The following is a 25208-nucleotide window of genomic DNA, read 5'->3' as shown; positions in this document are numbered from 1 at the left end:
TCGACTTGAAACATCCCTGAGATGACTGAAGCGAGGTGTTTTGGTGTTGACACTCATGGCCATCAGGTCCATGAGGGGCTGACCCCAAGTCTGCACTATTAACCGGAAGAACACAGGACCGAGACACCACTCTCCAGGATCTAGTACATGACGACTGAGGAAGTCCACTTGCACATTTTCTACTCCCGCTATGTGCGAAGCCGAAATGTCCAGAAGATTACTCTGCTCAGACCATGAGCAGAGCTGCCTCCTGCGCCAGACAACTCTTGCTGCCCCCCGAGTGACATAGGCCACCACCGTGGCATTGTCTGAGAAAACCCGAATCAACTTGCCTGTCAATAAAGGACTGGAAAGCTAACAATGCCAGATGGGTGGTTCTGGTCTCCAGAACATTTATCAACCAAAACTTCTACGGGGACCACCTGCCTTGCACAGAGCAACAGACACTGAGCTCCTCAGCTGAGGAGACTGGCGTCTGTGAGAAGCACTGTCCATTAGGGCTGATCCAGACTCACCCCTTGCACTACATGGGAGTCACCAACGAAGATTACAGAAAGCCAAGGGCAATCCAGACAGTGCCTCTGGGACAACCATCTCCAAAGCAGAGCATACTGAAGAGGACGCATGTGGGTTCAAGCCCCCCTCACCACATCTAGGGAAGCCTCCATTGACCCCAAGACCTGGAGAAAATCCTACACCCGAGGACACCAGGATGCCACTTGGAGATGAATCTGTGACTGCAATTTGCATACCCGGGCCTCTGGGAGGAAGACCTTCCCCAAGGAGGTGTCAAACAGAACTCCAAGATACTCCAGGCACTGAGAGGGGGCAAACTGGCTCTTGGAAAGGTTGACAACCTATCCCAGCGACTGCAGGAACTCCACCACCTGAGCAGTAACCCGGGTGCTCTCCTGTAAAGATTTTGCTCGAATCAACCAGTCCAGGTAGGGATGAACCAGAATGCCTTCCTTGCGCAAAGCAGCCACGACTACCATAACCTTGGTGAACATCCTTGGGGCTATGGCCAGACCAAAAGGAAGCACACAAAACCGATAGTGCCGACCCAAGATCGCAAAGCGAAGGAACCGCTGATGGGAGGTCTGGATTGGAACATGCAAGTAGGTCTCTGTCAGATCAAGTCAGATACTCCCCCAACTGAACTGCCAGAACAACAGACCACAGCATCTCCATGCGAAAAGATGGAACTCCGAGAGCCCTGTTGACCCAATCTAGGATGGCTGAAAAATCCCTTTTTGGGCACCACAAAGTAAATAGAGTACCTGCTGGTGCAACACTCCTGAGTGGGTACTAGAATAACTGCTTTGAAATCTAGCAATCTTTGAAGGGCCCAGTAAAAAAAAAAAAAAAAAGTGCTCTTTTAGCCTCCATATTGAGGAAAGCGAGATCCTGTTTCCATAACCAACATTTCGCTGTCCTTGTTCAATCAATCATTTTTTCGAGGATGGACTACTGCAACTCGGTCTATTTAAGTCTGACCAAGAAAAGTCTTCAAAGACCTCAGCAGATCCAGAATACTGCAGCTAGGCTGATCTTTGCAAAGAACAAATTTAACCATGTTTCGCCGTTCTTGCTACAACTCCATTGGCTCCCAGTAATTTCCAGGGTCAGAAAACAGAGATACGCCTATGCATTCCCCCCGGAAGGTCCCTCCTCTCAGAAACCGCCCGGAAACGCTCCTACAGCCACTTCATTCCCCAACTCTGGAACCAACTCCCCCCTCAACTCAGACTACAGAATTCACTAATAACATTCCAGAAAATGGTAAAGACCCTCCTCTTCAACTAAAGGTCCCCTCAGTATACACCCAACCCCTTAAACCCCACCTCTACCCTTCTTTCTCCATTCTAATCTTCTGCCTAAATTTCTGTATAGTCCACTCTCAGCCAATACTCAAATAACTCGTATCTAAACTAAACTACTTATATTTAAACTACTGTTAATTTGCTGTATAGTCCCTATATTTAAACTGCTGCTCAGTCTCGTATGTCCAATTCACTCCATTGTAAATGTTTACTTGTAAATCGTTCTGAGCTACTGGGAGGACGGGATAAAAATCTAAATAAATAAATGTGCCTGCCTAACTTTCAAGATCCTCCATGGCATTCTTCCCCCTTTAATTCTTCTATCTTGGAATGCTGCGAGACCTGACATCACCAGATCTATCCATAAGCTCAAATTATCTTTCCCCTCACTAAAAGGCATTACCTACATTGGGAAACTAGGGAAATCTCTTCACTTCAAAACTACAGAGCTCTGGAATAATTTCCCTGCCCAGCTGCATAACCTGGGCTCTTTCCAACTATTCCATAGACACCTGAAAACTTGGCTATTTTCAAAAATGTAAATTTCCACTTCCCCCTTCCACCAAATCCCAGTGTATTCCCCTTTTAATTTTTGTAAACCATGTTGAGCTCTATATTTATAGAGAAGATGCAGTATATAAGCTTAAGGTTTAGCTTAATCTGGCGAAAAGCCTGCTTTTTTTATGCTACCTGGCAAGGAGCGGGCAAACTCCAAAGCATAACTGTCCCGAATCACCTCCAAGACCCACTGAACGGACATGATCTCTGCCCACTTTGGCTAAAACTCACGCAGACGGGCACCCACTGGAACCAGAGGAGGCGCCGGCAAGGAGTCACTGGGCCGGACGGGCAACGAGGTAACCGGCGGAGGAATTCCAAGCTCCCCGATGGGCCCCCTGAAAGGAAGGATTCCAGAAGACTGGAAAGTGGTGAATGTTACACCAATCTTCAAGAAAGGTTCAAGGAGAGATCCAGGAAACTACAGACCGGTGAGTCTGACCTCGGTACCGAGAAAGATGGTAGAAGCGCTGATAAAGGACCATGTCATTGATCACCTTGATGGACACAATCTGATGAGGACCAGACAGCACGGCTTCAGCAAAGGGAGATCTTGCTTGACAAACTTGCTGCATTTCGAGGGAGTAAACAGGCAGATAGACAAGGGTAACCCGGTCGACTTTGTATATCTGGATTTTTAGAAGGCGTTCGACAAGATCCGGCATGAACAACTATTTCGAAAAATTGCAAGCCATGGAATCAAGGGTGAAATACTCACATGGATTAAAAACTGGTTGGCAGATAGGAAACAGAAAGTGGGGGTAAATGGACAATACTCAGATTGGAAAAGAGTCACGAGTGGAGTGCCACAGGGTTTGGTGCTTGGGCCTGTGCTCTTCAACATATTTATAAACGACCTGGAATTGGTACGATGAGCGAGGTGATTAAATTTGCGGACAATACGAAGTTATTCAGAGTAGTGAAGACACAGAAGGATTGCGAAGACCTGCAACGTGACAAACACGATCGAGAAATGGGCTGCGACATGGCAAATGAGGTTTAATGTGGATAAGTGTAAGGTGATGCATGTCAGTAACAAAAATCTTATACACGAAAACAGGATGTCTGGTGCAGTACTCAGAGAGACCCCCCCCCCCCCCCAGGAAAGAGACATGGTCAAGTCAATGAAGCCATCTGTGTAATGCGCAGCTGCGAAAAGGGCAAACAGAATGCTAGGAATGATTAAGAAGGGGATCACAAACAGATCGGAGAAGGTTATTATGCCGCTGTACCGGGCCATGGTATGCCCCCACCTGTAATAATGTGTCCAGCACTGGTAGCCGTACATGAAGAATGACATAGTACTACTCGAAAGGGTCCAGAGAAAAGCGACTAAAATGGTTAAAGGGCTGGAGGAGTTGCCGTATAGTGAGAGATTAGAGAAACTGGGCCTCTTCTCCCCTGAAAAGAGGGGACATGATCAAAACATTCAAGATAATTAAGGGAATAGACTTGGTAGATAAAGACAGGTTGTTCACCCTCTCCAAGGTAGAGAACGAGAGGGCACTCTCTAAAGTTAAAAGGGGATAGATTCCGTACAAACGTAAGGAAGTTCTTCTTCACCCAGAGAGTGTTAGAAAACTGGAACGCTCTTTTGGAGGCTGTTATAGGGGAAAACGCCCTCCAGGGATTCAAAATAAAGTTAGATAAGTTCCTGCTGAACCAGAACGTACGCAGATAAGGCTAGAATTAGTTAGGACACTGTTATTTGACCTAAGGGCTGCCGCGTGAGCGGACTGCTGGGCACGATGGACCACTGGTCTGACCCAGCAGTGGCAATTCGTATGTTCTTATGTTTAAAAACCACTGGTCTAAAGAAAGCTGTCACTTTAGTTTGAGGCGCTTTTTTTTAAATCTAACCAGTTTGAAGGTGCATGTTATTATGGCATAAACTGACATATTGATTTGCCATTTCAGCAACTATAGAATTAGTTTTGCTTTGGAGATTTACATTTACCACATGCTGTGCATAATTTAACCATGAATGAGATAAAGTAGGTGGAGTTCAGATTGTTCAAATGACACAGATAATATAAAAGGCATGCTGCATTGTTTTCCCATATCAGAATGACATATTAGGTATTATTAATCAATTGGGACAAATGCTTGAGTACCTGAATGTAAACCACTTAGGTTATAAGTGGTATATAAATATTGAAAAAATAAATAAATAAAAATTACTTACATAGATATAAAATGCAACAATTGAGACATTTTTAAAATCAAGTGCTGCATCAATCTCATCCATGAAATAGAGTGGAGTTGGCTTATAATGGTGAAGGGCAAACACTAGCGCCAGTGAGCTAAGCGTTTTCTCTCCACCTGAGAGGTTAAAAATCTTTTTCCAGCTCTTCTTTGGTGGTCGAACACTAAAACAAATCAAAAGTTATAATAGTAAATGGAATCTAGCTTTATCTTGGCTAAATCACAAGAAAAAAATATCTTAACAGTTCAAAACTGCCAACAAAGGAAAACAATTGTATCATGATGAGCTAGAGGAAATGTGGAAAATTCAAGTATTTGTTTTACATATATATATATTATTCGGGGCACTTTACAAGACAGTGAGGTCTACATACAGCAGACAGGTGCTATATGTTAATAGAACCGGTGCTCAAAATTTTAAATAATAAAGTAATTAAAACAAGTTTGAAAACAACATGAGTCTTCACCCTGGAATTAAACCTGATCAACATGGAGAATTCCTGGATGTCAGGAATAATTTGTTCTATAGGTTACATTTGTGATAACAAATAGGGCCAATCAATCCAAGACACAAAGAAGAGTTTCATAAAATGATTAAGGATTTTTGAGAGAGAACAGGAAAAAAAAAGATTAGCTAGAGAAGTAGCATCCTGGATCACAAAACCAATACAATAAATGAGGAGAGGTATGAAATAAGTATAACAGGGAAGCAGACAGATGAACCCATCAAATCAGAGCAGGCAAAATTATAAATTTCAGCCAGTAAGCTACTATATTATATCAGTGGTTCTCAACCTTTCTTCTTGTTTATGACCTGGATTGATTCACTGACAACATAGCTTCCAATGTTAGAGATTCTGCCAATCTCTAAGATCATTACTGGCCTGCAACTAAGCGACACAGACATTCTGGTCAGTTTTGAGATGGTTTCCCTATTAATCAAAATCCCAGTGGATGAAGCAATCCAGGTCATAAACCAGAATCTAGAGACACGTGAACTACTGATCGAATGGTCTAACTTAGAAGCTTTCTGTTTAAAGATAACATTTTTAAGTACCGGGAACAGTACAATGCTCAAACAAAAGGCACAGCAATAGGCTGCCTCCCTCCTCTCCCTAGTGATAGCCAAGATATTCATGAAGTCTCTCGAATCCACTATGCATACTAGGCAAGGCCAATCTGAGGTCACTAATATCACAAGTCCAGGATGAGTCATGATCCTACTGATAACCCGGCCCACCATGGGCCAAGATGGGAAAACAAAGGAGTACTCGGTTGACCCAGGACTGAACACGTCAAACCCTAAGCTTACTAGTTTTTTTCTTTACTTTCGAGTTTTTGGCAGAAGCCATCAAATCCAGTATCGGTCTGCCCCAGCTATGCACAATGAGATCTAACACCCTTTGGGATAGACACCATTGCACTAGGTCCAAGAACTGCCGATTGAGAAAGTCTGTCTGAACATTTTCCACTCCGGCCACGTGGGCAGCGGAAAGCACCCGCAGATGGACTTTTGTCCACAATAAGAGCATCTGAGCTTCCAGACTAGAGAGTTGCGCGGGGACAGAAATCCCACCCATCCCCGCCAGGAACCTCTCCGTCTCCACCCATCCCCGCAAATCCCCATAAAAAGCAGCAATTACTTAAGAACATAAGAGTTGCCTCCGCTGAGGCAGACCATAGGTCCATCCTGCCCAGCGGTCCGCACCCGCGGCGGCCCATCAGGCCCATTGCCTGCGCAGTGGTCCCTGACTAATTTTATAGCTTACCATTTAAATCTATCCCTATAATCTACCTCTATTCTTATCTATACCCTTCTATCCCTTTGTCCTCCAAGTACCTATCCAAAGCTTCTTTGAAGCCCTGTAGCGTGCTCCTGCTTATCACATCCTCCGGCAGCGCATTCCATGTATCCACCACCCTCTGTGTGAAGAAGAACTTCCTGACGTTCGTTCTAAACCTCTCCCCTTTCAATTTCTCTGAGTGCCCCCTTGTACTTGTGGTCCCCCTTAATTTGAAAAATCTGTCCCTGTCTATTTTTTCTATATCTTTCATGATTTTGAAGGTTTCTATCATGTCTCCTCTAAGTCTCCGCTTTTCCAGGGAGAAGAGCCCCAGCTTTTTCAGTCTGTCAGTATATGAGAGATCCTCCATGCCCTTTATTAGTTTAGTTGCTCTTCTCTGGACTTTCTCAAGTACTGCCATGTCCTTCTTGAGGTACGGTGACCAGGATCATCAATTCCACAGTTTCTTTTGTGTTTGCGCTGCTGTTTTCCTTGTGGAATCTCTTTGGTGGAACCCTTTTTTTGTTTTCTGTTCAGGTAATTAATTTATAAACCCCCTCTTTTACTAAAACTGACGTGTCCATTATATTATATGGACGAACCCTGCTTCCAAAGCCTTCCATCCCCGTGGGAGTTCCATTGGTTAGAGGGGGATCCCTATGGAAGTCCCGTGAGCCAGAGAGGGGCCCCCTTGGGAGTCCCGTGGGTTAGGGGGGATTCCCGCGGGACCCCCGGGATTCCCCTGATCCCCGTGCAGATCTCTATTCCAGACGAAAGGGAGCACTTTTGGTGCCTCCTTGTCTGTTCACATATGTTACTGCTGTGGCGTTGTTAGAGAACACTCTTACTGCCTATCTCTTTAGGACCTTTGCTCTAGAGTTCTCAACACCATCCAATAACTCGGAGTATCAGATGGTTTATGGACCCTTCTGATGAATCAACTGGCCCTGAATTGAGCGGATACTGCAATGGGCTGCCCAGCTGAATAGACTGGCATCAGTCGTGAGAATCACCCTCTCTGTGATTCAGAGAGGCATGACTTCGACAAAGAGTCACCTTGAAGCCACCAGCATAAGCTGCTCCTTGCTGTCCCTGTTCATGGAAGCTACATCTGAAGAGAATGTTGCTGAAAGGACCACCGAGACAGAAGAGCATTTTGGAGAGGTCGCATATGTGCCCTGGTCCAGGGAACAACATCCAGGAAGGCCGACATGGAACCCAACACCTGAAGGTAATGCCAAGCAGTAGGGAATCAGCATTGCAAAGAGATCCCAAGACTTGTTGCTTGAGTTTCTGTTTGAGTGGCTTGTGAAGAAAAATATGGCCCTGAGCCGTGTCAAAGTGAATGCCCAGATATTCTAAACTCTGGGTTGGTTCTAGATGGCTCTTCCTGAAGCTGACTATCCAGCCTAACCGCTGGATTAGATCCAATACTCGTCGCACTGCCTGCTTGCATTCTGGTTTGGACAGAGCTCCGATTAGACAATCATCCGGTTAGGGGAGTATCTGATTCCCAATCTTTCAGCGATGAGCCGCAACCACCAATCCAAGCGAGTCATAAACTGGAAATGTTCCTTAAGTACATAAAACCTCAGATATTGTGGCCTGGAAAGATGAGAATATGCAGATATGCTTCTGTCAGATCCAGAGAGGCAAGAAACTCCCTTAGAGCCACTGCCACAATGACTGAATGGGCCATTTCCATGTGGAAATGCGGGTTTCATAGAAATGCATTGATGACCTCAAGATCCAAGAAGGGCCTCCAGTTTTCTGTGCCTTTCTTGGGCAAAATGAAGTATATGGAGTATCTGCTAGAGCCTGATTCGTAGTCAGGGACAGGTTCTATGGCCTGAATATCTAAGAGCCTCTGAAATGTGACTTGGACCTTGGCCTCTTTTTTTCAGTTGACTAGAGAATTGGGGAACATCTACAGGAAGATGATAAAACTCGATCTTGTGACCCACTCAGACGATGTCCAGCACCCATTGGTCTGAGGAGACTTTCTCCCATGCTTTCCAAAACATTAACAGCCTCCCCCCAAATGTGTAGAAGTGCAGCCACCAACTTAGTGTCATAGGGACTTCTTGGAGTCTGGGTTGACGTCAGACCAAGGGCTGCTGGCATATGGGTATGCTAAATCGCTGTAACCTTGGAAAGGTCTCTGGGTAGAGGAACTTGGGCTGTTCTGGAGAGAACAGGAGGAACGAAAATTACCTCTACTCCCTCCTGGGGGTAGGCATGGCCTGTTCTCTGGCAGAGACTTGGGGCAGCGATCTGTCACATTAGCCATAAGATCATCTAGACCAGGGGTGTCAAAGTCCCTCCTCGAGGGCCGCAATCCAGTCGGGTTTTCAGGATTTCCCCAATGAATATGCATGAGATCTATTTGCATGCACTATTTTTATTGTATGCTAATAGGTCTCATACATATTCATTGGGGAAACCTGAAAACCCGACTGGATTGCGGCCCTCGAGGAGGGACTTCGACACCCCTGATCTAGACCCTACTGAAAAGCATCTGCCCCTTAAAAGGCTGTCTGCTCAAGGTTGCCATGGATATTGAGTCACCTACCCAGTTCTTGATCCTCAGAACATTCTGTGAACAGAGAATGCATATACCAATACCTTGCCCATGACCCTGATAAGGTCATTTAGGGTGTCTGCCATGTAATACACCCCTTCCAGCATCATCTGGGGGCAGACATCATTCTCCACAGGGGAGTCCCATTTCAATCAGGTGTGAGAGATCCATACAGCAAAAGAAGTTGCCGCCGCTTCTTTGATTCTCAGAGCTAGAGCTTCAAATTGTCTCTTTAAAACCATGTACACCTTGCGATCTTGTCTTTCAGTATAACTTCTCCCTCACTTCAAAGAGCAGCTGAATAAAAGGCTGCTGGAAGTCTGAAGCCATCAGATAGAGCCTGGACACAGCTTTTGCAGTTTTAAAGGAACCTTCTGGGGTCTCCAACTGTTCAGTAACTGGGGCAGTAATATTCAGATACGCTGGAAAAAAGGAGGTCTGAGTAATGGAGCCGCTCAGAACTGTGCACTAGGAAGTGGAAGGCTGCACCTCCAGCTTAAATTCCTTAAAAGCATTTGCTATAAAATGGTGGAGAGACTGAACTGAATAGCTGGCAGACCAAAGGGATCGTCCCCCTGGTCAAGTGCTAGAGAGGCATCTTGGCTGCCAGACCCAAACAGGGAACTGAAATCTTATAGGACTGTTTCCAAGCCCTTAGAAAAAAAAGGCATAGACTCTGATCTCCAATCCTTCCAGCCCTGCTCTGGGTGGTTATGGAACTGGGGGCTGGCTTATTTATCTGTGGAGAAATCAAAGGAAGCAAAGACGCTCCCTGGACTAACATGCTTTCAGGCTGCACCGCACAACCTGGCCCCCTTAAAAATGTTCTCCACATGAGATTTACAAATTCTGAGGAGAAACATTGTGCAGGGGAAATAAACAAACCTTGAAGGACCTCAGACTCCACACGTCTGTGTTTCACTAAATTTGGGCTCCGGATGGGACGTTTTACCCATTTCCCAGACCCACAACGGTTCCCCAGCCCTGGAGGATATAGATGGGGTTAAGCTCTTGACTTCCGTGTGTAGTGGCACAGGGTATATGGATTCTCCTCCACTGGACATCAGGTGCAAACTTCACATGAAATGATGTCAGCACTCCGAGAAGACCCATCCCTGTCTATTTTTGAGGCAGATAAAGGTTTCAGAAATAAAGATTTATAATCCAAGATGGCAACTGCCAGAAAAATCGCACCAATGCCTGAAGATTTTTTGGAGAAAAAAAAAAATGTTGAAATAGGGGTTTTGGAGGTGGGGGGACCTGATCCCTGACTCCAGAAACCCTCAAAAATGAAGTTTTTGGACTCCCCCCCATGATTATCTCATACCAAATAATGGCGCTGAATTTACAGTTCTTGGAAGGTGCCTGCCTGTCAACTTTTCTTGCAGTTGGAGGGGATGGAAAGGACTTTCTTCCTCAAACTTCAAATAAACTACTCCAAATCAGGAAACATCAGGCTATCAGATGGACTGACCCTGTCCAAGTCCTCCACCCCCATGGAACCTCAGAGTGCGATGGGGGAGGGTAAAATATGCAGCCGGCTCCCTGTTGCCCCAAGGGCTCTTACTCAGGTCACCCACAGCCTGTGCTCAAGCCTTTGAAAAATTCAGAAGGCGAGCTTGCTCCATGGAACCTTTGTCCTTTCCCAGGCAGAGAATCCCCAAATATGAGGTCTCAAGGCATCAAAGCATCAGAAAAAAATAAACTTATAACCAATAAAAAGAAAAGCTAAGCAGCGCAGATCAGATCAGAAACACCTCTGCACAGTTTACTTGCAGAAGGAAAAATTGAAGGGGCACTCCATTCCACTGGCAATATGGGGAGGTACTGAAAGTTGTGAGCAAGACACTTCTGCAAAACCCATTTTGTAGGAATGCATTGAATATCTAACATAAGGACTCCCACATGCTAAGTTTTATCCCATTCCATTAAAGTTTCAGAATTATTTTGTCTGCAGACATTCTTGGCTCATTTTATATAATTCATCCAACTTCCATTGAAAAAAAGAGGGATCAGATAAGGTCATAGGACTTTATTCAGTGAAGCTGAGCCTGCATCACTCAGCAGAGGCAGTTGCACTTAGAGTAAAGAAAATATTACAAACCTAAACATAATTCCTTCAGAAAATGGATCCAGGCTGTCCACTAGCTCAAGTTCAGCATCTCCTCCCAAAGTAAGCATCTGATAATTTTCCTTCAGCTTGTTTGTTATAATGTTAAATCCAGCCATAAACTCATTAAGCCTTTGTTTCCGAAGATCTTCATAAGATTTCCTAAAGTTGTCTCTTTCATTGGTAATTTCATCCAGTTCTGTCACACGTTGTAGATACAATTCTTCCTGTTAAAGTGAAACATTTTGTGAACTTGATAATCATGTTCTCCCTCTCATTTATAACATATCCCAAATGAAATTGTTTCTCATTAATGACAATCCTTCTGCTAATACACACAGGAGTCTGTACTCTAAGTGAATATCTTCTGGTTGCAAACTGTTGCAGAAGGGTGTCAATCACATCTTCAGCTCCTCCTCCTTCACCAATGGAGTATAGTGCACTCTTCAGTTTGTAACAAAGCAATCAATATCCACTAATAGAAAAAATTAGGAGAGGCACAGGGAACTTCCCCCAAACAGTACACTTTTGCTCTGTTTCATGAAAAAACACAATCATTATTATGAACTAATAACATAGATATACCAAAGAAACACCTTGCAGTGTGCAACAAACTCTAATGCATGTGGAGCACAGGAGCATAACAAAAAACTTATTGCTGTATTACATTACATTACATTAGAGATTTCTATTCCGCCATTACCTTGCAGTTCAAGGCTACATGTACTTCCAATTTACAGGCTAAAACCTCCAGTTCTGAACTGCAGATTTATTTGAGCAAGCACATTGAAAAATGTCAGGGCGGGCCTTACAGACTCCTATGTGTATTAACAGAAAGAGAGATTATATACTTACCCTGGTAAGCTCTTTTCCAGTAGATAGGGGAGATATTCTAGACAAGTGGATAGTATCTCAATGGCCACTTGCCATATGCAGAAGGAATCCAATCTGGATTTTCTCTCTGTGACTCTGCTCTAATTCAGTGTGCTCTCTAGCTCCACCTACAGTTAGTACCCAAGAACTGAGACCCATCCATGGCCAAGTAGAGATACCCATGGCAATAAAGCCCAATCAGGCTATATGCTGGAAACAAAGACGGAAAGCTGACAGGACTGACGGTCAGTCTAGAGGAGGTGTGTGTAGGCAGACTGATAGGCTTAAAAGTGATAAATCCCGGGAATGGATGACATCCATCTGAGGGTCATCAAGGAACTGAAAGGGACCATAGCTGAACTGCTTCAACTAATAGCCAAACTGTCAATCAAATTGAGAAAGATTCCGGAAGACTGGAAGGTGGCAAATGTTACGCCAATCTTCAAGAAAGGTTCGAGGGGAGATCCAAGAAACTACAGACTGGCGAGTCTGACCTCGGTACCGGAAAAGATGGTAGAGTTGCTGATAAAGGACTGCATCATTGATCACCTTGACGGACACGGGCTGATGAGGACCAGTCAGCATGGTTTTAGCAAAGGCATATCATGTTTGACAAACTTGCTGCACTTCTTTGAGGGAGATAGACAAGGGCAACCCAGTCGACATTGTATATCTGGATTTTCAGAAGCGTTTGACAAGGTTCCGCATGAACGACTACTTTGGAAAATTGCGAGCCATGGAATCGAGGATGAAATACTCACATGGATTAAAAACTGGCTGGAACATAGGAAACAGAGAGTGGGGGTAAATGGACAATATTCGGACTGGAAGAGTGTCACCAGTGAGGTGACGCAGGGCTCGGTGCTTGGACCTGTGCTCAACATCTTTATAAACGATCTGGACATTGGTACTACGAGTGAGGTGATTAAATTTACAGACAATACAAAGTTATTCAGAGTAGTAAAAACACAGGAGGATTGCGAAGATCTGCAACATGACATAATCAGGCTTGAGGAATGGGCATCAACATGGCAGATGAGGTTCAACGTGGATAAGTGTAAAGTGATGCATATAGGTAACAAAAATCTCATGCATGAATACAGGATGTCTGGGGAGGTACTTGGAGAGACCTCCCAGGAAAGAGACTTGAGTTATGATCTACAAGTCAATGAAGCCGTCCACACAATGTGCAGTGGTGGCGAAAAGGGCAAACAGAATGCTAGGATGATACAGAAGGGGATCACGAACAGATCAGAGAAAGTTATCATGCCGCTGTACCAGGCCATGGTGCGCCCTAACCTGGAGTACTGCGTCCAGCACTGGTCGCCGTACATGAAGAAGGACACGATACTAGTCGAGAGGGTCCAGAGAAGAGCGACTAAGACGGTTAAGGGGTTGGAGGAGCTGCCGTACAGCGAAAGATTAGAGAAACTGGGCCTCTTCTCCCTCGAACAGAGGAGATTAAGACGGGACATGATCGAAACATTCAAGATACTGAAGGGAATAGACTTAGTAGATAAAAACACTATTCACCCTCTCCAAGGTAGGGAGAACGAGAGGGCACTCTCTAAAGTTGAAAGGGGGTAGATTCTGTACAAACGTAAGGAAGTTCTTCTTCACCCAGAGAGTGGTAGAAAGCTGGAACGCTCTTCCAGAGGCTGTTATAGGGGAAAACACCCTCCAAGGATTCAAGACAAAGTTAGATAAGTTCCTGCTGAACCAGAACGTACGCAGGTAGGGCTAGTCTTAGATAGGGTGCTGGTCTTTGACCAGAGGGCCGCCATGTGAGCGGACTGCTGGTCATGATGGACCACTGGTCTGACCCAGCAGCGGCAATTCTTATGTAAAAGGGATGTAGCCATAATCCTTGTATGAAGTGTCTATAACTGTTATACCAAAAGAGGAAAAAGATTATCTTCTGTGTGTTAATTATAGACTTTTTATTTTTTAAGCATCCGAGGAGGAATGATGCTCATTGGATTGTCAATAAAGAACTGGTGGTGAGAGAATCAATACCTAGACATGGCCTATTGATGTTGCTCCGGAGAAACCCGCTGCGGTAACGTAGGACCTGGCAGCCCTGTACTTAGGTTGGACAGGTACCAAGGGAGTCAATACTGAGGTAAGCAGTTTACATGCATCACCCACGTCCCTTCAGAACTGCGCATCAAGCTGTACCCAGAAGGAAAGCACCAGTACTTCTGGCTTATCTGCCAGTACAATCAGTGCCGCAGCTTGTCTTGAAGAGGGTGACCTTAATAAGGATACACACCTCAAGGTTGACGCAAGCCGGAAGGTGGTCATTGCTGCTTGGTCGGTATCAAGAGACTCGATGCAAAGTGACCTGCGATGCCGATTGGGAAACTGGCAGCCTCTGAACTGGCTTACAGACGGAGCGATGTCGTAAACGCCGATGTCGATGTCTTCGACGACGCCAGTTGTTGATCTATACCCATGCCAGTCTCAAACAATCTTTCTTGTTGAAGTTTTTCAAACATTTCTGCAGGGTAGTACACCAGGCACAAGTTCCACCCGGTGGGGTCTAGGCAAAGGGACTTGAAGCACCAACTGTTGGGAAGAGCGGTTGGCCTTGGACACCTGCATGAAACACACTTCTTTTTAAAGCCCATTAGCAGCCTGAAAAATGGTTGTAAAGACTACGTCAGCAAAATCCATAAACCATAGAATCACTTATAAAATAGCCTTTAAAGTTAAATTGTTCAAAGCAGCTCTATTCCTCGAAAGAATATTCACTCCTTATGCGCCCTCGAGAACATTAAGATCAGAAGATAAACATCTTCTTTCAGTTCCCACCTTAAGAACCATTAATACCTGTCGGGACACTATTTTTTCGGTGACAGGCCCTCAAACTTGGAACTCATTGCCGAAATGTAAGAGAGGAACATAACCTTGACAAGATTTAAAGGAAAACGCGATACATAAACGCTACGAGACCATTCATTTTAGATACGATCTTCCCTAGTTTTTTTCCCTTTGTCTCTTTTCATAAGAGAATAAGAATTGCCGCTGCTGGGTCAGATCAGTGGTCCATCGTGCCCAGCAGTCCGCTCCCATTGCGGCCCCCAGGTCAAAGACTAGTGCCCTAACTAAGACCAGCCCAGCCCTACCTGCGTACATTCTGGTTCAGCAGGAACTTTGTCTTGAATCCCTGGAGGGTGTTTGCCCCTATAACAGCCTCCAGAAGAGCGTTCCAGTGTTTCACAACCCTCTGGGTGAAGAACTTCCTTACATTTGTACGGAATCTATCCCCTTTTAACTTTAGAGAGTGCCCTCACGTTCTTCCTACCTTGGAGAGGGTGAACAACCTGTCTTTATCTCCTAAGTCTATTCCCTTCAGTATCTTGAATGTTTCTATCATGTCCCCTCTCAGTCCCCTCTTTTCAAGAGAGAAGAGGCCCAGTTTCTCCAATCTCTCGCTATACGGCAACTCTTCTAGCCCCTTAACCAATATTCTAAATGTTTCATGTCATAAACCGTTTGTCTATTGTTAAGTCTTCTGTCCATCTTAATATATTGTTTTGTCATACACTATTTAATTTTAATTTTGTATATCGCTTTTTTGATAATGCGTAAAATCAAACTTTTGCTAAACTTGAAACTTAAGGAAAAATTAAGGTCTCGGCGGCCGAAACCCAGAGGAAAAAATGTTACTCTTCTTTTCTTTTAAAAAGTAGTATACTTAAACACAAAATTAAAAAAAAACCAAAAAAACCCCACACGTGCGCGAGAAGGCAAATGGCAAAAAACTGAACAACGTTCAGAGACATGACTTGTTAGCTCTGCAGAAAACTAAGAATTGAGGAGCCGTGAGCCTGCATCAGGCGGGAAGGCACTCGCGCATGTGCAGGCAGTTCACAAACTTTCTGAATTCTTAAAGTGGTGATGCACTTTTAAAGCCATCCGTACCGGGGCTCCATGGATGATGTCACCCACATGTGAGAATATGCTGCCTGCTTGTCCTGGGATAATCACCAATTAGTAAAACTTCCCCTTTTCTGGATATACATTTCTCCCTCCGTATTCGCAGGGGTTAGGGGCAGAGCTGGCCCGCAAATATTGGAAAACACAATTAACTTTTAGGACCGACTCTGACCCACCCCCGCCTCACTCCTGGAACTCTCCACACCTTATCTGTTGGTCTAGCAGTGAAGCGTGGCAGGAACGCTCTTCCTACACTCCTGCCCCGTGTAGAGCTGTCAACAAAAATGGCTGCTGTGAGTGCCCGTGGTCTCATATGACTACAGTGGGAGCTCACAGCAGCCATTTTTGTTGATGGCTCTGCACAGGGCAGGAGCGCAGGAAAAGCGCTCCTGCCCCGCTAGACTACCAGGTAAGGTGTGGAGAGGTCCGGGAGGCAGGAGTGGGTCCGGGTTTAGAAACTCACAAATAACCTAAGTTGTGAGTTCTAAACCCGCAAATCGGGATGAAGAAGTGTATTCTGAATGTCTATTAAATCTCTGTCCACTTCTTTCGTTTGTGAAGGAGGCCTGTATGTCACACCAATGTAAATATATTCAACATTCCCTCTTTCCAAATTGATCCACAGTGCCTCTACCTTGCCCTGCAGATCCTGCAATTGTATGGCTTAAATATGCTCTTTAACATATAACGCAACTCCCCATCCTTTTCTTCCTACCCTGTCTTTCCTCAACAGATTATAGCTCGGTATAACTACATCCCAGTCATGTTCTCCGTGAACCACATCTCCATCAACGCCACTATATCCAACTCATCTTTTTCCAACACAGCTTCTAGATCCAGAATCTTTTTTCCCCATACTTTGAGCATTAGTTTACTGCTTTTCAGACATTGCCCCCTTTTCCCAACCGTGTAAAGGTATTCAGTGATTTACTTACCTGAGGGCTTACACTCACCTGGGGGCTTTTATCACCCTGCCCTATCACTTCTAGTTTAAAGCCCTCTTCAGTAGATTAGCCAGCCTGCTGCCGAAGATACTTCTTCCCTTCTTTGATAGATGCACACCATCTCTACTCGGCAGCCCTTAGAAAATCATCCCATGGTCCAGGTAGCCAAAATGCTCTCGTTGACACCATCCATGTTGCCAGTGCACTGTTCCCTCTAAGCTGAGCAGGAGTCCTCCACCCACAGTCTCACCAATAGAGGGTGCTGTTTTACTGTCACATTTTTCAATTGTGAGGGACATGCAAGTTCTGCAGGACTCCAGGGAACATACCTGTCCTTAGCGACTGAAAATATTCCACCCCCTAGTGGTAGCAATGCAGCTGGAGGACACCTGCTCAGCTTAGAGGGAACATCTCCAGGATGCGAGCTTCCCTGCCTTGGCCTTTACCCTTGACGGGGAGGATGGACAAGAATACCATCTGCGCACCTGACTGCTTCATCTTCTCTCCCAGAGCCACAAAGTCGCTTTTGATACGTTCGCAGGGGTACCTGGCAGTATCATTACTGCCAACGTGGATGAGCAGCAATGGATAATACTCCAGGCTTGATGAGTCTCCGTAATATCTTTGGATTTTGGCACCAGGCAGACAGCATACCTCTCGTGACAGCATGTCTGATCTGCAGATTGGTGCTTCTGTAGCCCTCAGAAGGGAATCACCCAACTACCACTACCTTACACCTCCTACTGGTCACGGCTCCAGTAATTTTTTGGGATTTCAAGCTTTGGTTCCTCCTCTCCTTGGGATGCTCTCATCTCCTCCACTTCCAGGATAGCATACCGGTTCTTCAGTTCAAAGGCGGGGGAAGTCACAGTACCAATCTTTCAGTGTTCTATAATCTGAGTCCAGCTGTTTCCCCACTGCTAGAAATCTTTGACGTCTCATGAACCATTTCATCAATGTACCTCTCATTCTCATGTTTTCTTCTCAGTTCCTTTACTTCCTTCATGAAAGATTTCAAGCTGAAGACAGCTTGCACATGGAACCACTCCCTCTGCCTGGGTAACATTTTCTGTCTGCAGAGACAGAAGTTGTAACCTGAGCAGCAGCAGCTTTGGTGATACCACATTTCCCAGCCATACTGTGGTGCAGAAGTACTTACACCTGGAAAAATAAAGAAAGGGCAGAAAAATCCTACCAAAGTAATGCCTTGTTCCTGGTTGGCTGAAGAGCCTATAAATCAAAAAGCTCTGCTTTGGGGTGGGCGAGAGGGAATTAAATTAACCCAAGAGCCTTTCCTCAACAGCTCTTTGTGCCCTAATCTTATATTATGCCCTGAAATGCAACCTAAAACATTGTTTTGTATTAAACCCTAACAGAGTTTCTAAAGGCTATACTATTGCCTAACTGATTTTGCTGAGCTAAAAGAGAGAACTACAATGATATAACCTACTGAAACCCAAGTTTACCTTTCCCAGACAGTAGTTCACAGGTTGCTGTGAAAACTATCTTTAATGCTGATTCTCTTCAACCTCTCTTAGAACCAGGCTTACCGAGGATTAGGCACTAGGCCAGCATTCCTCCCCTCAAGGATCATCTGTGGAGTGTGATCTCTTAAAGTCCTCAGAATTCAGTCTTAACTTGATAGTCTTCTTTCTAGTAGAAAGGTATAAGAGTCTTGAACCAGTGGATTATTCACTTCTACTCGTGAGTTTGTGTACAAGGCATCATCTCCTCTGACACTACTCTGTGCTTCTCAGTGCTTACTAAAGCAGTTGGAAAACACTACAAAAAGAAAAATAAAGAGGAGGGGAATGAGGTTAGTCTGCTCTGATTTCAAACAGATCATCATACATGTCAAGTAAGAATGGAAAAAACTAAGAAGGAACCCAAAACGCCACCTTCCTGAATGCAACTGGCACTTACAATGATGTGACTACCATAACCTCCCATGGGTTATTGCTTTTTTTTTTTTTTAAATTCAGAAGAGTCAACCACATGGTGCTTCCCCTCAAGGAGGCACACCTTTGGATACTGACGAAAACATCCAGGTATGTATCACTATTCAGACCCTTTTGACAAGAGGTCAAGCAGAAAAGTATGCACATGTCTGAGACTGGACTGTCAATACTCATATACCTTTCAACTAGAAAGATTATTGAGGTAAGAACCTAATATTCCCTTCTAGTGCTAATCCCAACGAACATGCCCCCCTCACGTACTCTGTAGCACGCAGAACAAGGACGCTCCTCAGATGGCCATCTAGCACAAATCTGGTATGGATCATGGGTAAAACAACCTGAGACGTCCATAGTTATTGATTTTAATCAAAATAGAGGCTTTTAAAAATGAATCGAAAAATCCAAGTTGGCTGCAGCGGCAGTTTTTTGGTGACAATAAAACAGCCTGGGACAACTAAATAAAAGTGCAAAAAATATTGGAAAGGGAATATTGGAAGAGGGAAGCCTAAATCCAATCCCCAGAAACCCCCAAAACAGCAATTAAAGACACCCCCCACACCGATGTTTCCCATAGACTACAATGGTCAGTACTCACTGTGCTGCTGGTGCTATGCCTGCTTCAGCTTAAACAGCAGGTGGAAGATGGTAAAATCTTACTACCTCACACAAGCATACAAAAATCCTCCAGATAATTGTTTCTTCTGGCTGCCAGTCAGACTATGTTAAGAACCTGAAGACCCAGATCCCCTCAGCTCCTTGCAACTCTTTTGGGGCAGAGCATGTAGCCAGCAACTGATAAAGTTCCAGGGACCAACACGAATGCTAAACAGTCTGCACTCAAGGTCTGGTATTGACCAAGTGTGTGAGCTCTGCAACAAGGGGAACAGTCCCTGAGCCACAAAAGTGTTAACGCAGGCTGGCTAGGTAGGGTTGATATAGGATGCCGTTCCCAGTTACATATCTCAGACCCACAGAGTAGATGTCTCCACCTAGGCAGACTTGACCTAGGCAACCTGAGTACCTCTGTAGCACCACAAAATCTCTGAAAAAAGATACTAAAACCCCCAAAATAATAAACCCAAAACACCTTCTTTGGTGGTGGTGGTAATCGGAAAGATACTTAAATGTAGGAGAAACTATGCGGTACAGAGCAGTTTCAATGTAGATGAAACAGAGCTGAAAAATGTAGATGATGCCTTCGACATAAACTCATGAGTAGAGATGAATAACCAACTGGAAGCAATGTTACAACAATCCAATTTTGTATACAAACTTCTTGTGTGTGTAAATGGCTGCTTAAATTATCTCTAACTGGCAATTTAACAGGAAAGGAATAGTAGGAATGACAGACTTACCTTCTTTTTATATTCAGCAATTGAACCAAGATTTGGTTTAATTTCATTGCATTTGGCTTCTAAAAGAGCAATTTGGTTGTTTATGACATCAGGCTCTCTCATAGTTTCAAGCTCTTCTTGGCTCAAACTAGGAAGTTCCTCTAGTGGTTTATCGTCAATACAGTGTAGAGATATTTTTAAAATCTAGAAAGAGTAAGATTTCCAAGTTTAGCAAATAAAATGCTTACTGATTTAAATAAGACACATACTATTAGATTTAAATTTCTAAATTCACATCTCTTTACAATTAAAAGTTTATTTCTTAACACAGCTATAATATGAAACTTGTATCACTAATTCTTACTTCTTTCTGCCAATATTTTATCTTTGATTGATGTTCTGAAATATGGCTGTCCATTTGTTCAATTTTAAGTCTAATATTAAGAGCTTCTTTTTGAAGGGAATGTTCATTTTCTTGTATTGTCTTTATTTCTTGAAGTAAAGTACGATGTCCTTCTTGAATGTCTGGCAAAGTACTCTTTAAAAAAAAAAAAAAAAAAAAAAAGCAAACAATTAAAAATAAAAATTATTCATTTTACATCTTACAAGTGTATCAATAAATGACAGTTGAAATGAAATACATCACTTGAATTTCTATCATATTTAACATTTATACATAAAATTTAATCCCTTCCCTCCCACCCCTGCCATAACATATACAATCAAATATAACCTATAAAATATTATTTTCTACTGATCCAAACATTGAATAAAATTCAGAATTCCCCCTCTCCCACCTGTTTACTTGTATTATACTATAATGGAAAAATGGTATCTATTCATTACAATAAATTGTCAAATGCCCCCATATCTCTACATTTTTTATAATTCCCTTTTTGTACTACTATTCTCTCCATCTTATAGATGTGACACACAATGAGTTCCACCAAAAACTGTAATTAAGTCTGCTCCAATTTTTTCAATTATTTGTGATATGTTGTATGGCGACTCCTGTCAATCAATAAAAGCTTATTATTGTTTGATGAAATTTGGCTCTTTGTTCTCATTGACATACCAAATAGAATCGTATCATACAATAAAGCCACAGGATTTTCTAATAAACAATTTATTTGGGTCCAGATTGATTTCCAAAAGATCAAGATAAAGGGACAATAGTATAACTAATGATCTAGTGTCCCAATCTCAAGATTACAATGCCAGCATCTATTTAACTTCTGTAATCTAACTGGGGTCCAAAATGCTCTATGTAAAAGGAAAAACCAAGTTTGTCTCATAGATGCAGACACTGTACATCTCATCCTCCAAGACCAAATTTGTGGACATTGAGACGCAGTAATTTGATGCTTGATCTCAATGCTCCAAATATCCCTAAGTCCAGTTTTAGGTTTTTTGTTTACAAATCGTTTATCAATTTATACCACTGTGCGGCCTGGTGTCCCAAGAAGTCCACCTGAAAGCATAAAAATTCTAAACTATATTGACTGTTAAGATTTTTTCATTCAGGGAACCCTGCCTGAATGGCCTGCTTCAGCTGCAACCATCTAAAGTTTTGTAATTTATTAAGACCATATTTATGGGGGGCGTGGCTTGGACGCGAATGATGACGGTCGGGTGAAGGAGAAGCTCCGTATAAACAAGCTTATTTTGCAGAGATTACTACAAAAAAAAGTAATTTACTATAATCTAGATGGTGTGATGATTAAGGTCTACCTCCTTGGCTAAGACGGAGAAAGTTTGAGAGACGATCGAAAGTAAAAGTAAAAGTAAAAGTGCCGTTTCTATATCCAAAGAAGGGAGGTGTAAAAAACGGGAGCTTGACGGAGTTTAAAACTGTTGGTGAGCTGTCTAACAACAAAGATAAAAATTTTCTTCTTTGTAAATGGTATATTAGAAGAATACCGTAGTGCCTGTTATGCTGTGGAGATAAGCTATTTTGAAATGGCATTCTCCTGCCGGTGATAAAGCGAAGTTTGCTGTAGAACATACTTGGCAACGGTTTTTTTATGGAGCCATTTCCTTGCTGCCAATTTCGAAAGAATATATGACTTTACTTCACTGTGAATGATTAATATAAATATAATATAAATGTAAACCTCCTCTGCTGAAATTGAAACAGAATCCGATATAAAAGCTTTGGCTGTGAGAAAGATTATAGAATAAAGGAGTAACGGTTTTTTTTTTTTTAACATGAAGAAAAGTAATATCGAGATAATTGAGAGGCGCTGAAAACTGATAAAGACATATACTTCAAGAATACTAGACAAAGTATTGCTCTCCTTGGTAAGGGCTGCGATTGGGCTTATAAAAGGAGAGAAAAAAAGGATTATCAATCATTCAGCGCTGATGTAAAGTGACTAACAGAATTAGTAAAATAAACATATAAAAGATTGACCAGCCAAAAGAAAAAAAAACCTAAGGGGAAAAAACGCTGTTAATTTGAGTGTTATTGCCTTCATAGAGGCTGAGATAAGGCATGAAAGAAGAGAAATAGAGAGAAGGACTACTGACATTTTTTTTTTTTACTCACAGCAATAGAATTAGAGACAAATAACTGACAGTTGCTCTAAGAACACTGAAATAAAAGTCTTGAGTCTGTTCTAAATACAAGATTGAGACAAAAAACTAAGAAAAGAAAAAGGCTGAAAAAGAAAAAGGAAAAAAAAAAATAAAAAATTTTTTGTCTATTTTAAAAAATAGAAACAAATCCTGATAGAATATCACCATTATTTTCTCTATAAAATTGATATAGCAAAATTGTAAAAACATAAATTGAAGACTCAAAAGAAAAGAGAAAAGCGGCAAAATATTGAAACTGATACAAAGAGACAGTAAATATAAGCTGAGATAAAGAGAAGAAAAGAATAACAAAAGATGACATCTAAAAAACAACAAAACAAAAATGATTCAGAAGCAAGTGGTTCCGGTATTGGTAGCAGCAATAAAAGATCAAAACCAGAGCCAAATAACACACCCTCAAAAGTTCCGTTACCATCAGATGAAACCCCTGACGTCATGGAAGAGTTGAGACAAATTAAAGAAATAGTATTAGACAGCAATAAAAAATTAAAAAAAGCAATTGAAGATGCTGCAATTCTCACCAAAAGAGTGGATATAGTTGAAAATAAAATAAATGACATAGAAAACAATACAGAACAACTGAATACAGACATGAGAAAATCTAAAATAATATGGAAAGAAGTTGAAGAAATTAAAAGAGACTTGGAAGACAGCAGAAATCGAGAAAGAAGAAATAATTTAAGGATCATCGGAATTCCGGAAGGGGTAGAAAAAAATGACCCTATAACATTCCTGGAACAATTTCTACCTAAAATACTACCTTTAAAATTCAAAACTGCATTAGAAATAGAAAGAGCACACAGAATACCAACACAGAATAAAAACCTTCAATCAAGACCAAGAACTTTAATATTCAAACTATTGAGACACCAACAAGCAGTAGAAATCTGCCAACTAGCAAAGGAAAACAAAAACCTCAAATGTCAGGATGCAAGAATCCACATAGTTCCTGACTTTGCAAAAGAGACTGCACTACGAAGAAAACAATTCCTGGACATGAGACCCCAACTGCGAGCTCTAGGGGCTAGATATGGCCTTCTTTATCCAGCAGTAATGAAAATTACCATTGCTAACAAGACTCAAAATTTTCTAGATCCTACAAAACTTCAAGATTTCCTCGATCAATATGAACAGCCAATGACCTCATAAACAAGAACTTATTATCGAATAATACTAATAACTATTTTGAAAGGAAAAGATAATCTCCTGAAGGTTGGACTGTGGAGAAATCTGTTCATCCTTTGTGACTGCCTTCAAACATATACCTAAGACTTAAAAATATAAGTTATAATATTTGAATTATAATATTCATTATTTTAAATTAATTCATATCTAACTGAATTTGTGGTATACAATGTTGTCATAAGTAATAATTTCCTTAAAGAAAGGGAAAAGAAAATAATTTAAACTTAATATTTAAAAATGAAAACATTTCTAGACACCACTTAGAAATTACTGTTAAAAAACAATTACTTTATTATATAATACAAACCAAAATATAATAATAAACTCAAAAAATAAATTATACATTGGGAATTTATAATAAATTAAAACACCTCTAAAGGGAAAATATAATTAAAAAAAAAAAAAAAATAAATAAATAAAAATAAAAAAATAAAATAAATAATAATTGTAGTAAATATAGTTAAATATTTTAATAGCTTGTAGGAGTTATATACACCTAACCTCAAAATGCGTATCCAAGTGGTCATATTAAAATGGGGGGGGAAGGGAGGGAAGGGAGGGAAGGGAAGGGGGAAATATAATGAAGAATGGGAAAAAAAAGGAAAAGGGTATATTCTAAAATATTTAAAAATTGGGAAAAAAAAAATTAAGAAAACTAATTCATATAATTTTAAGGAAAATATATCAAAAATGCATAAATGGATCTTAAAATAATATCCTTAAATGTTAATGGTCTAAATCATATGATAAAAAGGAAAAAAGCTCTATTATTTTTAAAAAGACAAAACGCGGATTTATGCTTTATACAAGAGACCCACCTCTCAAATATTGAATCTAGTAAACTACAAGGAGGTTGGGTCAAACATTGTTTTTTCTCACCAGCTACAAAGAAAAAAGCAGGTGTTGCTATTCTGGTAAATAAAAAATGTACTGCTACATTCAAATTAAAGGCAACAGATATTAATGGAAGATGGATAATTGTGGAAATGAATATGGGAAATACTACCATGACGTTGTTTAATATATACGCCCCTAATTCGAACCAAAATGAATTTTTTAAAACTCTTCAACAATTGATATTGCCACTGGCTACTTCAAATCTAATAGTAGCTGGGGATTTTAATGCTGTTATGGATCCTCTATTGGACAAAAACCCAAGTAGATATATGAAATCAATGGGATTAGATAATTTAATACAAACTTGTGATTTAATAGATATTTGGCGAATACTTCATTTTAATGGACGGGAATTTTCATTCTGTTCTCATGTTCACAATTCCTTTTCAAGAATAGATTATATTTTTATATCAAAA

The 25208-nt window shown here is 41.9% G+C and overlaps 1 protein-coding gene across 6 annotated transcripts in view; it reads right to left on the bottom strand.

The window, feature by feature from the left end:
- SMC4 (structural maintenance of chromosomes 4) overlaps positions 1-25208 on the bottom strand; it is a 238359-nt gene that overhangs the window by 5493 nt on the left and 207658 nt on the right. For 5 of the 6 annotated variants that reach the window (XM_033959216.1, XM_033959218.1, XM_033959214.1 and 2 more), the window contains 4 exons: positions 20477-20650; positions 20134-20316; positions 11056-11288; positions 4567-4750 (listed from right to left, as the gene is read on the bottom strand). In XM_033959216.1, coding sequence (XP_033815107.1) covers positions 4567-4750; positions 11056-11288; positions 20134-20316; positions 20477-20650 — 774 coding nt within the window. The remainder of the gene's footprint in view (positions 1-4566; positions 4751-11055; positions 11289-20133; positions 20317-20476; positions 20651-25208) is intronic. The other variant, XM_033959220.1, reaches the window with a different exon arrangement.

The sequence above is a fragment of the Geotrypetes seraphini genome, chromosome 9 (genome assembly GCF_902459505.1).
Source record: "Geotrypetes seraphini chromosome 9, aGeoSer1.1, whole genome shotgun sequence".
NCBI classification, from domain to species: Eukaryota; Metazoa; Chordata; class Amphibia; order Gymnophiona; family Dermophiidae; genus Geotrypetes; species Geotrypetes seraphini.
The sequence above is the reverse complement of the archived record's forward strand: the minus strand, read 5'-3'. Positions and strand labels throughout refer to the sequence as shown.